The sequence below is a fragment of the Cibotium barometz genome, chromosome 19 (assembly GCF_041138505.1).
Source record: "Cibotium barometz isolate CiBa-2024 chromosome 19, ASM4113850v1, whole genome shotgun sequence".
In the NCBI taxonomy this organism is placed as follows: Eukaryota; Viridiplantae; Streptophyta; class Polypodiopsida; order Cyatheales; family Cibotiaceae; genus Cibotium; species Cibotium barometz.
This window is the reverse complement of record NC_141064.1, coordinates 18,656,482-18,669,715: the sequence shown is the minus strand read 5'-3', so window position 1 is coordinate 18,669,715 and position 13,234 is coordinate 18,656,482. Positions and strand designations below refer to the sequence as shown.

Sequence of the window (13,234 nt, the reverse complement as noted above, 5' to 3'; positions counted from 1 at the left end):
TATGAGAACCATCATGTCTAAATTAAAAAGACTCTTAATAGGCATTTGCCGCAGCATGGGGAGCTATCTTTCTATCATCAAAAGGGGGCTGATAGCTTTTTACATTTTTTGTCATTGCACCTTTCTTGGCACTTTGCCAAAACTAGTCAATGTTTCTATGACAACATTTTTTGTCATTGCACCTTTCTTGGCACTTTGCCAAAACTAGTCAATGTTTCTATGACAACATTACCAGAGGTAGCCAATGGAATAAGCCCGTTTTTGAGTGATTTAGGAGTTTTAAAAAGGAGAAGGTCGATTCATACTTTTGTGCACAAAATGTTTATTTGTAGGTGTCTTATGTTTGGACTTTTTGTAGTTGTAAAGAAGAGAGGCTTCAACTGTTGAGTTATATAGGATTATAACCTTATTGATGAGGTTTGATTTTTGGAAGTGTTTATACTTTGGCTAGGGTGCAAGGGAACATGGCATAGAACTTGTTGACTTCCTTGATTTAGAGTGGGGGAAGACATTATTTATGTCAACCTTGGACCCTATGTGGGTGTGTGTAATGTGGGATCCATTTTTAAGGCAGCTTCTTCTAAGGTATATCTTGGCATTATTCATCTATGTAGTAAGTTACAATTGCAAGATAAGAGTCATCATTTCTAAAACTTAAGAATTTGTTGAGTTGAATAATGAGAACTGTCACTTAAAAATACTTTAAAGTTGGCATTTATTTCACTTTAGGACTTCTACATATATAGCTTTGCTACCGTCACTTGAAAATCACAAATCTATCACACCCGTTAAATCAATGAAGATTCTTATTATATTACTTGTGACTTAATTAGCGTTTCTCTAGTCCATTTCTCACCACACGATTGTAATTCGCATTTTGATACAGAGATACATGAAAGCATGTTTCAATTCGGAAATCAACCAATAACATGCAATGTTCTACGTACGAGAAGGAGATCGTTCATGGTTTAGAGTGTGTTCTTCTACTATGCCATTAGGGCTAGGGTTGGCGATGAAGAAACACATGAAGAAAATGAGATGGTGGTGATAAAACGATGAAGAAGAAGAAGTGAAGGTGGTGGTTGCAAATGTCATTTTAGTTTCCTTGATTAAGGTTAAAAAACCTTAATTTCAAAGGTTACCAAAAGAAACCTATCAACTAACCATTTTCTACTTGTTGTGCATCCCTATTGGGTGGTATGATAATTGATAATCTCTCTCTCTCTCTCTCTCTCTCTCTCTCTCTCTCTCTCTCTCTCTCTCTCTATAAACGATTAATTAATGATATATATATATATATATGTATGTATGTATGTATGTATGTATGTATATGTATGTATATGTATATATATATATATATATATATATATATATATATATACATATATATATACATACATACATATATATATATATATATATATGTATACATATATATACATATACATACATACATACATATATATATGTATGTATGTATGTATATGTATATATATGTATACATATATATATATATATATATATATATGTATGTATGTATATATATATGTATATATATATGTATATACATATATATATATCATTAATCAATAATTTAATCTAGTAATTACTAGCAAATATTCCCTTAAAAACTATAGGACTTTTGCTCAGAATGCAAAAGAAATAGCTTATGAATCATGTTGTAGCCAAAAATACCCAACTGCAAAATAGTCGTGCCACTAATATTAATTTGTATATGTACTTCGGTGTGCGACGGCTTCTTTGTTCTTCAAGTTGGCTAAGTGAAAGTGATGGCACCTTCTATCTCAAACCATATCTTTGTTTCCATCTCTCCTCTTGAGCCATCATCTCTCTCACCTTAGTTTAGCTCTCTCTCTCTCTCTCTCTCTCTCTCTCTCTCTCTCTCTCTCTCTCTCGCTTTAAATCAATTATAAAATATATGCAAAGCAAAGTTCTGTAGACAAACCCAATTTCAATGCACATAGCCTCATTGAGACCAAGTTCTTCAAATTTGACATGCTATGATGAGAAACATAACTAAGCCCCCTATACTTTTTTGTGAAACAAAGCAAGATTTTTACATGTTTTTTTTTCAATGGATTCCTCCATTTTGCATATTCTATGAAAAGAAGGTAGCATTTATTTGATGCAATTAGGGTTTTTAAGATTTTCTTTCAAGCACTTAATAATAAGGTTACAAAATCATCTCTCTTGATTAAGGGAGGTTTTCATATACGCAAAAAAATGTACGGTAAGGACGGTAGTAAAGATGGTGAATAGATTCCCAAGCTTAAAAAATAGCAGGTTGACTTGATCGGTGGTTGTCTTGTAGTTTACAACTGATTGGGCATAGCTTTGAGAGTGCAAGGTCATCATCACAAGAAAATAATGGCAATAAGTCAATACTTTGAAAGGTCCCATGAACTCGATAACCCCCACCTTACATGCAAGGTTGTGTTTAATGCCTTTGCTACTACTGCTTCTTCTTCTTACACCACCTTTGTTCGTTATATCTACAAATAGATCTTAATTAGTTGGCTTTCAAACATATAGTTTACCAGTCAATGCAAATGAAGCTGAAAAATAGTAAATGGGCTCACGTTCAATAGGTTTGATCCTCATACATCCATATGAAAACCCTTCTTTTAAAAATTATTATAATAATGCATAGAAAAGTTCTAATGTATGTATATATATATTTGCAAATCTTTTTAAAAAAAGTTTAAAACACATTCTTTTCTCTCTTTGTCTATGATGCAGTGAAATGTCAAAAATTAAAAAAAGAGCAAGAGAAACAGAGCTTGCAAATTTTATAAATTCAAACAATCAAACTATTAATGTTTATTGCATAGAATCAAAGAAGAGTCACAATGGAACAAAGAAGTTATCTACTGAAGAGTCATTGGGTTATCAACCCAATGTCAACTTCAAAGTTCTTGAGCTAAGTGTGACTAGGGTTGGCTACTCAAAGCATGGAGTGACAACATGGGTGTGGGTCACCATCCTAGGGCAATAACCAAGAAGGCCATGGAAGCTTGGGCATGAGCACCAAGAAGACATGAATGTCTATAAAGTGAATATGATAAAAAAGGATACAATGTCCATGAGCCCTATGCTTCATATAGGGTACTCTAATAGTACACATGTAAATGTCCCTAAGCCCAAGTGCCCAAGCCCCATTCCCCATGTGCACGTGCACCCAAACCTACTTCATTACAAACCATCCCCTCCTACAATGATTTCGTCCTTGAAATCAAAGGGTGGCCGTGCCCAAAGAAAAGACATATACAAGTGGCTATGTACAAAAGTCAAAAAAAAAATCACATCCATGACTGAATGTAGCGGAAGACCTATGCATGAATCATATGACCCCCTGGGTCAAATGGAAAGGATAGAGGACTCATCTTGATGATAAGGCTATATATGCAACCTCCTGGGATCAAAAGGAAATCCGAGGCATGAAAAATCCAAGGCAATGGCTCCATGATAATCTAGTGCAAGTGGAGTAGATAAGGAACCACTGTCGATTGACGAATCTAGTCGAGTATCCCTCCAGGATCAAAGGGATATGTATGGTATATACCCCAAACTGTTGAAGCTGGAATGGTAGTAGCTCTTGGATCAAAAGGAAAGCTGGAATGGTAGTAGCTCCTGGATCAAAAGGAAAGCTCGACTCCAAAGATATAGTAGTACCAGGGTCAAAAGGAAAACTCATAAGCTCATCCTCACATGACCACACATTGTGAATCTAGCATGAAAGGTATCCGCCGAAGAAGAAACTTGAAACTCCTGGCTAGAATCTCAAGTGGTCCTGGCACAAAAGAATCATCGTGTATGCCAAGACTGGAATATGTCATAGATGCATCTGAATGTCGATCCATATATCCACAAACTATGCTCCTCAAATGGCAAAGAATGTATCCAAAGAAAAATGTTCCGACTCCAAAGAACACAGGATCATGCCGACATCCGAAGGAGCCAAATGAACATAGCTCAAGGTTGGCCTCATATAGAGTCAAATGTGAACTCATGCCTCCATCATATGTAACACCACTCAAGGAGTCAAAAGCATGATCCACCATATCTATGTATGTATGAGTAGTATGATCCGACCCATGCACAATATCTCCATGTGTATGACACTCTATATGTATGTGACCCTCTAAAACAGAAGCTGGATCATCATAAAGATCGTCATCACTAAGCACTAACCAAGTGTCTACACAAGAGGTATAAGTGGTATCAATCAACTCACTATCAATGGAATCTCCAAGGTCACTAAGGTCATCCCTAAAGGTATAGACCAACTCCATCACTGGTGTCCCTATATGACCTAAATCCCATGATAGATCAATCTCCAATAGTACTAGATCTAAGGAAATACCTAGATCAACTGTAAAACTCTCAAAGTCAATGTCATAGGATATACTAGAAATATGATCAATATGCATACTCCTATGATGTCTCACCTCTATGAACTCATCACTACTCTCATGCACTATCCCCCTGACTGCTCAATCACAATAACTCGATCCACTCGAATGCTGCCAGGAATGCTATGAAAACTAGGAGTAACTTGGTCGCATCCGAAATCTCTCTACATGTAACAAATCTAGAGGAGTAGACCAACACGTCTAATACTAGAACCTCGGGTCTATGCTCCTCGTGGTCTATGATGTGCTCAACGACGTGAAGTGTCAATCCCATGTGTGACTAAAGATATATGACTAGCCGAATGGTCATGACTAGCCAAATACCCATCAAGATCATGGAATGCATCACTATGGCCAACTAATGTATCCCTATGATCACTAGGAATAGAGATAGGTAGCTCTATGATGCTCATAATGCTCGATGTGCTCGCTGCCATCCCTCCCATCAAGATCATGCCCACATGATCTGACTCACACACATTACTCTCGCTACTATCACTATCACATACATCATCATCATGTGCATATGTGTCAGTGGCATCATGTGCACGTGTATCACTATCATCATGTGCATGTGTGTGTGATACATCAATATCATCATGTGTGTGTGTGTGTGCACGATACATCATCATAGGTATGTGGGTGTGATACATCAATGTCATCACATGTATGTGTATGACCATGACCATGTTTACAAGTATCAACATCAATATCATCATCATCACCATCCACCTCATCATCCACTGAATGCATGTCATAATAATGATACCAATCCTCAGGTATATAATCATCTCTGCTCACAAATGTAGGGCACTCAATCAAATCCCCACATACATCCTCCCATGCAATCAATGCCGAACCATCCATGTAAAGATATCCACATAGATCCTCAACAAAATCACCTTGTGTAGAACGTCTAGACCATCTAACACAAACATCCTCCTAATCAAATAAATGTCTACACTAGCTAGGTAATAACATCTGAAGCTCAAACATCCATATGTGACTTGAATATGATGTGTCATCATAGCATGATGTCGGTGAAGAAGGATCTAGAGGTTGAAGCCGCGATGTGCCAAATGTATGTATGAACTCGGCAAATGATATGTAACTCCTCACGTGAAATGGCAAATCAAGATAACGGCAATGAAGCCATAATGATAGGATACGAGCAGATATCACATGATCAGGGTCTAGGATGGAGACATAGTGATAGGATACGAGCAAAAAGTATATACCGACGAGCGACGAGCAGCCTTATCACGATGAATCTAGTGTGCATGATCAATTTTTGAGTGTTCAAAAATAGGACCTTTGGTAATAATATCATTCTGAAGTGGATCAATAGGTTGAGGAGGGCATGCAAGAATACCAAGAACAATATCTGCCAATTCGTCTCCTTCCAAAATTAATAGCATCTTGTATTTCCAACCAGCAAATCCTTGGCCTTGGAAAAGAGAAACAGAACGCTGCCCAGAAGGAAATCCGTTAACAAGTATGGTGTTTGCCATGTCGGGTTGTGAGAACATGTACAAGATAAGATCACAGAACTTGCAGACCATGTACAAGATATGAGAAACATAGCCAAAAATAGGCATGCACCAGACGACGAGCATAAAGTGATTGTGTAAAGAATAGAACGTGAACCAAAATTAGAACTCTAAAAGTGGAGACCCATGTCATGATATGTAACTTCTCACGTGAAATGGCAAATCAAGATAACGGCGATGAAGCCATAATGATAGGATACGAGCAGATATCACACGATCAGGGTCTGGGATGGAGACATAGTGATGTCGACGATGAAGATGGTGGGTTTAGCACGACGATTGTAGGTGGGGTAGAAGTAGTAATGAGAACTCATGTCGTCCCGCTAAGCCTGAAAGTGTAGAAACACCTCTAAATGTGCATGAACAAGGGCTAAGATGCACATGTGAATGCCCAAAATACACTAAATGACCCACACGGCACAATAACCACCACCACGAGGCTCAAGACATGTGAACAACCTCAAATAAAACATCAATGTATGTGACACATCTCACACGTGTGAATAATCACCCAATATGCCCACACTACACATGAACTATCTCCACACACTCAAGGCATGAGGACGAACTCCATCTCCTCATGTAAACACCCCTAACTCAATGCATACTATCATGCGTGGGAACTAGCACATGTAAGGGTGTGGGAAGGGTCAGAGTGTGGAATGGCCAAAGAATCCAAAGGTTGAGGGTGTGGAATGGTCAAAAGATCAAGGGTTGGGGTGTGGAATGGCCAAGGGATCTAATGGTGTGAAAAGTAAAAGCCAAAACCCTAAGTCCCTCTTTTCATTTTTTTTATTTCTCCACACTTTATTCTTTCTTTGTTCTCTGTTCTTGCTCATGGCTCCCTTTGTTGTTGCATTCTATGTTCCCACGCCAGTTCGTCAGGGCTAAGAAGCTCTCTGTGCGTTCTCTGTTAGCTACGAAACGGCCTGCTAACAGCCAGCCGTCTCTGCGTGTTGTGAACTGGCAGCGCCTTCTATACGTTCTTTGCTCCCGTTGCACATTTGCACAAGGCTGTTAACAGTTCTTTGCTCCCGTTGCTCCGGTTCATCAGGGCTGTTGGAAGCAATCAGCATTGTTGTCACCTGACCCTGGCATGTGGTTCTATGATGCCTAGAGATGCAAATCTCTATGATGGCTAGAACCTTGGATTCATTTGCTTTTGTTTGCTGTACTGTCTAGATACCCCTACGGTACTCCCTGCGTTGCATTTGCTGCTTAATAGAAGGCTTCGAGAACCCTGCACTGCACCGGCTGTTGCAAGAGCTAGCTGAGCCCAAAAGCAAACACTCTTGGGAACAATTTTGTCATGTGTTGCTTCGACTTGTGAATACTTGCGCGCTGACGTTGGCTTGATGATGGCGAAGAATTAGAAATTTTTCTTGTTGTAAAAAATAATAATTGCCAATGACCTTGTGTTAGGCTACGTTGCAGTAGCGATCTGCTCTATCAGCTATGATTTGTTATTGTCGGCTGCGATCTGCTCTATCAGCTACAATCTGTTCGGTTAGCTGCGATCTACTTGGTCAGTTGACTACTTGTGTTGAAGCTACATTAATGCGCTAAAGAAACCAAAGTTGGTTGCGTTGAGTGCTTTAGAAACGCCTCATATGAGCCCCCAACACAGTCAATGATGCATGTAAAACATTCTTTGAATCTATTCGTGGACTTTATTGGCTTGTTTGATCAGAAGTGCCAGAATATGGTTTCAGCTACTTGCTAAACAAGGCTAGCTCCTTGGCAGCATCTAGAATGTCCAAGGCTGTGTCTTCAACAACTTCTAGCAGTAGGATAAATGCCCTTTCATCAATCTTTCCATGGTAGAATCCCTTGGTGTGAATAGTAACACATTGGCTTGCCAATGACCTCACTTCAGTTTTGAGAGGGATTGCTATACCTTTAAACTTTCTTGCAAAGATCAACTTGTTGGACACTTTTTTCTTGCACATAACAAGAAAATCAAGAATAGAATGAAGTTTAGGGTAAAGATCACTTACTGATGTAAAGTTTTGTACCAATCTTGCTAAAACACTTAAGTTCTTTACTCTGCACTATTTTCTTGATAATCTTTATGGATTTTCTTTATAATCTTTGACTGATTGTCACTGTTTCAAAAGGAACTCTGCACAATTACATAAAACTTTGCACAAACTTCAAGAAACTGCACAAACTTCAATGAACTGGAGTAATCTTCAATTTTCTGCATAGAATCTGCAACTGTTATAATAATATGCACCACAACTCTGTTCTGCACAGCAATCTGTACTTTGCACAATAATCTGCACAGAAATTTGAAAACTGCATAGCAATCTTGATGTCTACACAGCAACTGTACTCTGCATAAACTTTGTAATCTGAATATTCTGTACAGTCTGCAGCACCAGTCTTTGAAACTTCAATGAAATTTTCTGCAAAATTGCTTAAGAAACCAAAATTGCTTAAGAAACCAAGCTTCTTGTAAATATGTTCTAAGAACTCCAAGATTTTGAAAAATAGGACAGAAATAGAGGCTTAATGGATTATTAATTGAAACTGTAAGCTCTCTAAGTAGGACAATGCAAGAAAATCTCTCAATTTTGGTTGCAAAAATCTCTGTAAATCTTAATTCAAAAATCAAGAAAATCAAGATCATGAAGATGAAGAAGTTCAAGAACCAAACAGTAAACTGCATTAGGGTTCAAAAAACAGTGTTTGATACAAATTCGAAAATGATTAACAGAAATCTCTTTGCTAATCTTATCAAACAAGAAATTAGCAAATCTGAAAACTGTGTGAAAACCAATCTCGAAAATGGTTAACACTAATCACTCCCTAAGCAAGGACCTAAGCCAAAGGCTCAAATACCATTGCAAGAGACTAGGGTTGGCCACTCAAAGCATGGAGTGACAACATGGGTGTGGGTCACCATCCTAGGGCAATAGCCAAGAAGACCATGGAAGCTTGGGCATGAGCACCAAGAAGACATGAATGTCTATAGAATGAATATGATAAAAAGGGTACAATGTCCATGAGCCCTATGCCTCATATAGGGTACTCTAATAGTACACATGTAAATGTCCCTAAGCCCAAGTGCCTAGGCCCCATTCCCCATGTGCATGTGCACCCAAACCTGCTTCATTACAAAGATACCATTGCAAGAGACTAGGGTTGGCCACTCAAAGCATGGAGTGACAACATGGGTGTGGGTCACCATCCTAGGGCAATAGCCAAGAAGGCCATGGAAGCTTGGGCATGAGCACCAAGAAGACATGAATGTCTATAGAGTGAATATGATAAAAAAGGGTACAATGTCCCTAAGCCCAAGTGCTTAGGCCCCATTCCCCATGTGCATGTGTACCCAAACCTACTTCATTACAGTGACAATATCATTAGGCGATACTGATATTGATAAAGCATTGAGTACTAAACAATCTTCATCATTTCATCACAAAAGAATGCCTTGCTAGTAGTTGCTCATCATTGGAAGAAAGAGGAGGTATAGTTTTCCATCTTCATTATAAAATGGTTATTAGAATTCATGCAAAGTTATTTATTGTGGTCAATAAACTCATCAAAACATATCTTGGATGAGCTTAAAGGCAAAAATATATGCACAAAATCAATGTTATGATAGGTTATTGTATGAGCCTCATTATAAAAATGTGTCATATAATAAGAGTGCATAAGATATTTCTATGGGAATAGAAATTTGCATGTAATATGGTGCGGGTGATCTCAAGAACAAAGTTTGTCTCACTTTAACAAATATTTTTGATAAAGCATTAATCGTTTGGAAGTTCTATTTAAAGCATCATTTAGGCGATAATTTATGCACAACCATTCATAAAATGATCAAGACAGGAAAATACCACCCATCTTTTAATTGGATGAACACTATATCAAGGAAGAGGAATGGAGGTGCGAAAAGTTGATGTTTTATAGAGGACAATGGTATATCCATCCAACATAATAATGAAAGATATCTATGATATTTTTATTAATAAAACAAATTTTGATGCTTCACATCCAAGATTAGTTTGGTTTATGAACAGATGGACAAGTAATGAGAATGAAGTTGATGATTTGAGATATGCCTATAATATAGATGAACTAGTAGAAAATGTATACAAGACCATAAACAAACAATTGAAATAATGAAGGAAGAGCAAACACATAGACTTGGTAAAGAGATAGTGAAAGAGAACACCATTACTATAGATGATGAGAACATCCACAAGCTACAATAAATTTCTTTGTGCAAAAAGAGAAATATTGGTATTGTTAATCATATCACATAAATATTGAATAAAAGACATTATATCCATGGGATTTTTAGTCACTAATATTAAAAAATAACTATGGTTTGCCACCCCCAATGGAGACACAGCCTAGCGGTAAGGTGTTGAAGTCGGGTTCAAAACCTGCTAGTTGTTGATGGCGGCATGAAAAAGCACACATGCACACGAGCACAAAGATCCCCCCAAAAAAACTATGGTTTTAGCTTTTTTTTTGAGTTTTTTTATTTGTTGGGAAGATATATTTTTTATTTTTATTTTATATTAGTGCCGAAATGGACAAACTTCATGCCTCATGGCATGCAGGAGGAGGGGGCGGGTATTGAACCCAATCCCTCGTGGTGTAGGGCAAGAGCCCTTACTACTGCAGTGTCTCCCCCACCTCTAGTTTTTTTGAGTTGAGAGAGAGAGAGAGAGAGAGAGAGAGAGAGAGAGAGGTATTAACGTCGGTAGAATGCAACACGAGGGCATATACGACCAACCAACGGTGGGACTTGAGAGAGACATAGAGAGAAATAAAGAGTGGGGCCATTAAATAATGAGGCATATTCCACGAAAATTAATTGAACCTAGCAAAAAACAACACACAATGCCTCCTTGTTGAATTCCAAAATTTGAAACTGTAATGGGGAAGGGTAAAGGCAGGAGGAGGCGGCAGGCCAACTACCTTGCTGCGCATGGCGAACACAAGCTTCCGGCGCCCCCCACAACCACGGACGCCGCCGCTGTCCCCTGGAAGCTCCGCCGCATCATGACCCTCAAGACATCATCATCACCGCACAACCTAAGCAGTAAGTACTCCCCTTCTCCTTGCATAGGCTGCCTTGCATAACATCATTATCAATATTGCAGAGTCGCCTTGTGTACATGCGCAACATGTCCCTTCTCATGCAACATATGATGACAGCAACGTTGCACATCTGGAACATAAGCAAGCTACATCCGTGTTGTTTATAAGAGTTTTCCAATCGTTTTTGAGCATACTCATCCTTCACGGTGAGCTTGCACCACCCACAAGTTGTCAAGAGAGTGGAAATGTGAGCTTGCCCTTTTCTCTCTCCTGTTCCAAGGAGATTGTGATCGGGCCCCAATGGTGAAAGACATGATAAACCGTCAGCAAGAGATACTACCACGACGACGATAATAGTTGTAGTCTGCGTGCCATGTCTTTTGGTTCTCATGATTTGATCCTCATGAGTGAAGCTTTCATGGGTAGGTCAATGTATATTTTGTTGGATAATGAAAGCACTACTTTGTTTACACCATGTTAGTGTAGGAATCAGGCCTTTCAATCAGCAGGAGTAATTACAACCCTGGGATGAACTTTGCCAAGAGATGGTATACGACATGAGATCATCGTGTTGGGAATGCCTCTTTGCATCCATGATCATAAGGAGGAGTGGGGCTTAAGTTTTTGGGATCGATTGAATGGACGTTCTACTTGGCAAAGTGTGTCTCAAAAAAAGAAATGTGGATCACACTAATTATAGGATCTTTTTTGTTTCTAGAACTAATTATAGGATCTTTTTTGTTTCTAGATGCAAGCAATTGTTGATCCTAATTGTAAATATGATGTAATTACTGACACTAGTAAAAGAGAGTGTGATGCTTTGTATGTGAATGTGTTACTTGGTGAACTGGATTGTGCTGCATATTCCCTTTTTCATATCATTTTCTTTTTTCCAGTTGTGTCTTGTGAACCTAACTCCACTTGTAGATTGAAATCATTTTTAATGAATGTTTGCATAAAATATTGTGTGAAAATATAAATAAAAAATCTTTAGACAGGAAGCTTACCTTGAGATTACATGCACTTAAGTTGGAATTTGGTTTTGGATTGATCCAAACTTTCATGTATGGATATGGATGCATCCATAGGTAGATACTTGCATGAAAGGATAGGTAATCTCCAAATAAAGCGTGCTGCGATTTCAGCAAACTCAGCCATGGATTTGGTTCTTGGTTATCCGCTGGAAGATTTAGAGAAGAAGAGCTAAATTTTTGGATGTATTTCAATAAGCTCTACTTTTGGATTGTCTCTATTGATGAGTATAGATTATAAGGTAGACCTTGTTCCTTGTGCACAATCGGGTTTAAGAAATCCTTAATGGTTGAGTCTCAAGAGAGAAGACGAGATTGTGAGACAACTTAGTGAATATCTTCAGATGGGACATGTAAGTTTCCTTGGGACATTAGTGATCCTTGTGGACAAAAAGGATAAAGAGTGGACATGATGCTTGGTTGGTAGGGGACTTATGTCTACGCCAAGGGTCATGTGGACTTGGGGGATTATCCAATACAAAAGATCTAGTACCTAAAGCTTGGTCTAGGCGCTCTTGGACACAAAAATGGGCATTGGAGCTCAGTGTCAAGTGGAAAGCATGTACGGCGAGCTCTCGAGGATTTGGAAGAGATCTAGTATCGAAACATGGTTCTACATGGTGCTCACATACATTTCTAATAAGGTGGAATACAAAGGATCACACTCCTAATATCTAGGAGGGTTACTATTTTTGGACAACCCTCAATGGAAATTCCATTCGTGACGTTACATCTATGAGCTAGGCAAATGTGGGGACTTGTGTTAGTACTCATCTCCTGTTTGCATATTTACACCAGGGCCTCTGTTGTGGGTGTGCCTGCCCGATTTAGGTGTTTTCTCATTTTTCCCCACTCTCCATATTTTTTTCCTATTTTTCCCTATGTTTACCAGGTGTGGGAGGCTGTCTTGTGGTTTTGGGATTGGTCCAGGTGATAGCCGACTGGTTTTGCTGCTCCTTGTCTCTCTTTGTAGCTGGCTGACTGCACGTGTGGTGGCCAACAGACAGGAGCTGGCCGACTGTCATTTATGCAAGTCGGGTGTCCTATGTTGCTGTCGGTTGTCCTTGCTGTGCAGGCCGATTGGGCCAACTGGACCATAAGGGCCATATAAAATGGCCCCTTGCTCCCACACATGTATCATTTAGATTTCGGGATT

At 38.8% G+C, this 13,234-nt stretch overlaps 1 protein-coding gene across 1 annotated transcript in view; it reads left to right on the top strand.

The window, feature by feature from the left end:
* Window positions 1-10,822: 10,822 nt before the first annotated feature.
* Window positions 10,823-13,234, top strand: part of LOC147628298 (coiled-coil protein) — a 49,417-nt gene continuing 47,005 nt past the window's right edge. Inside the window, exon 1 of the mRNA XM_086813397.1 lies at window positions 10,823-11,048. Coding sequence (XP_086669523.1) covers window positions 10,883-11,048 — 166 coding nt within the window. The 5' untranslated portion in view covers window positions 10,823-10,882. The remainder of the gene's footprint in view (window positions 11,049-13,234) is intronic.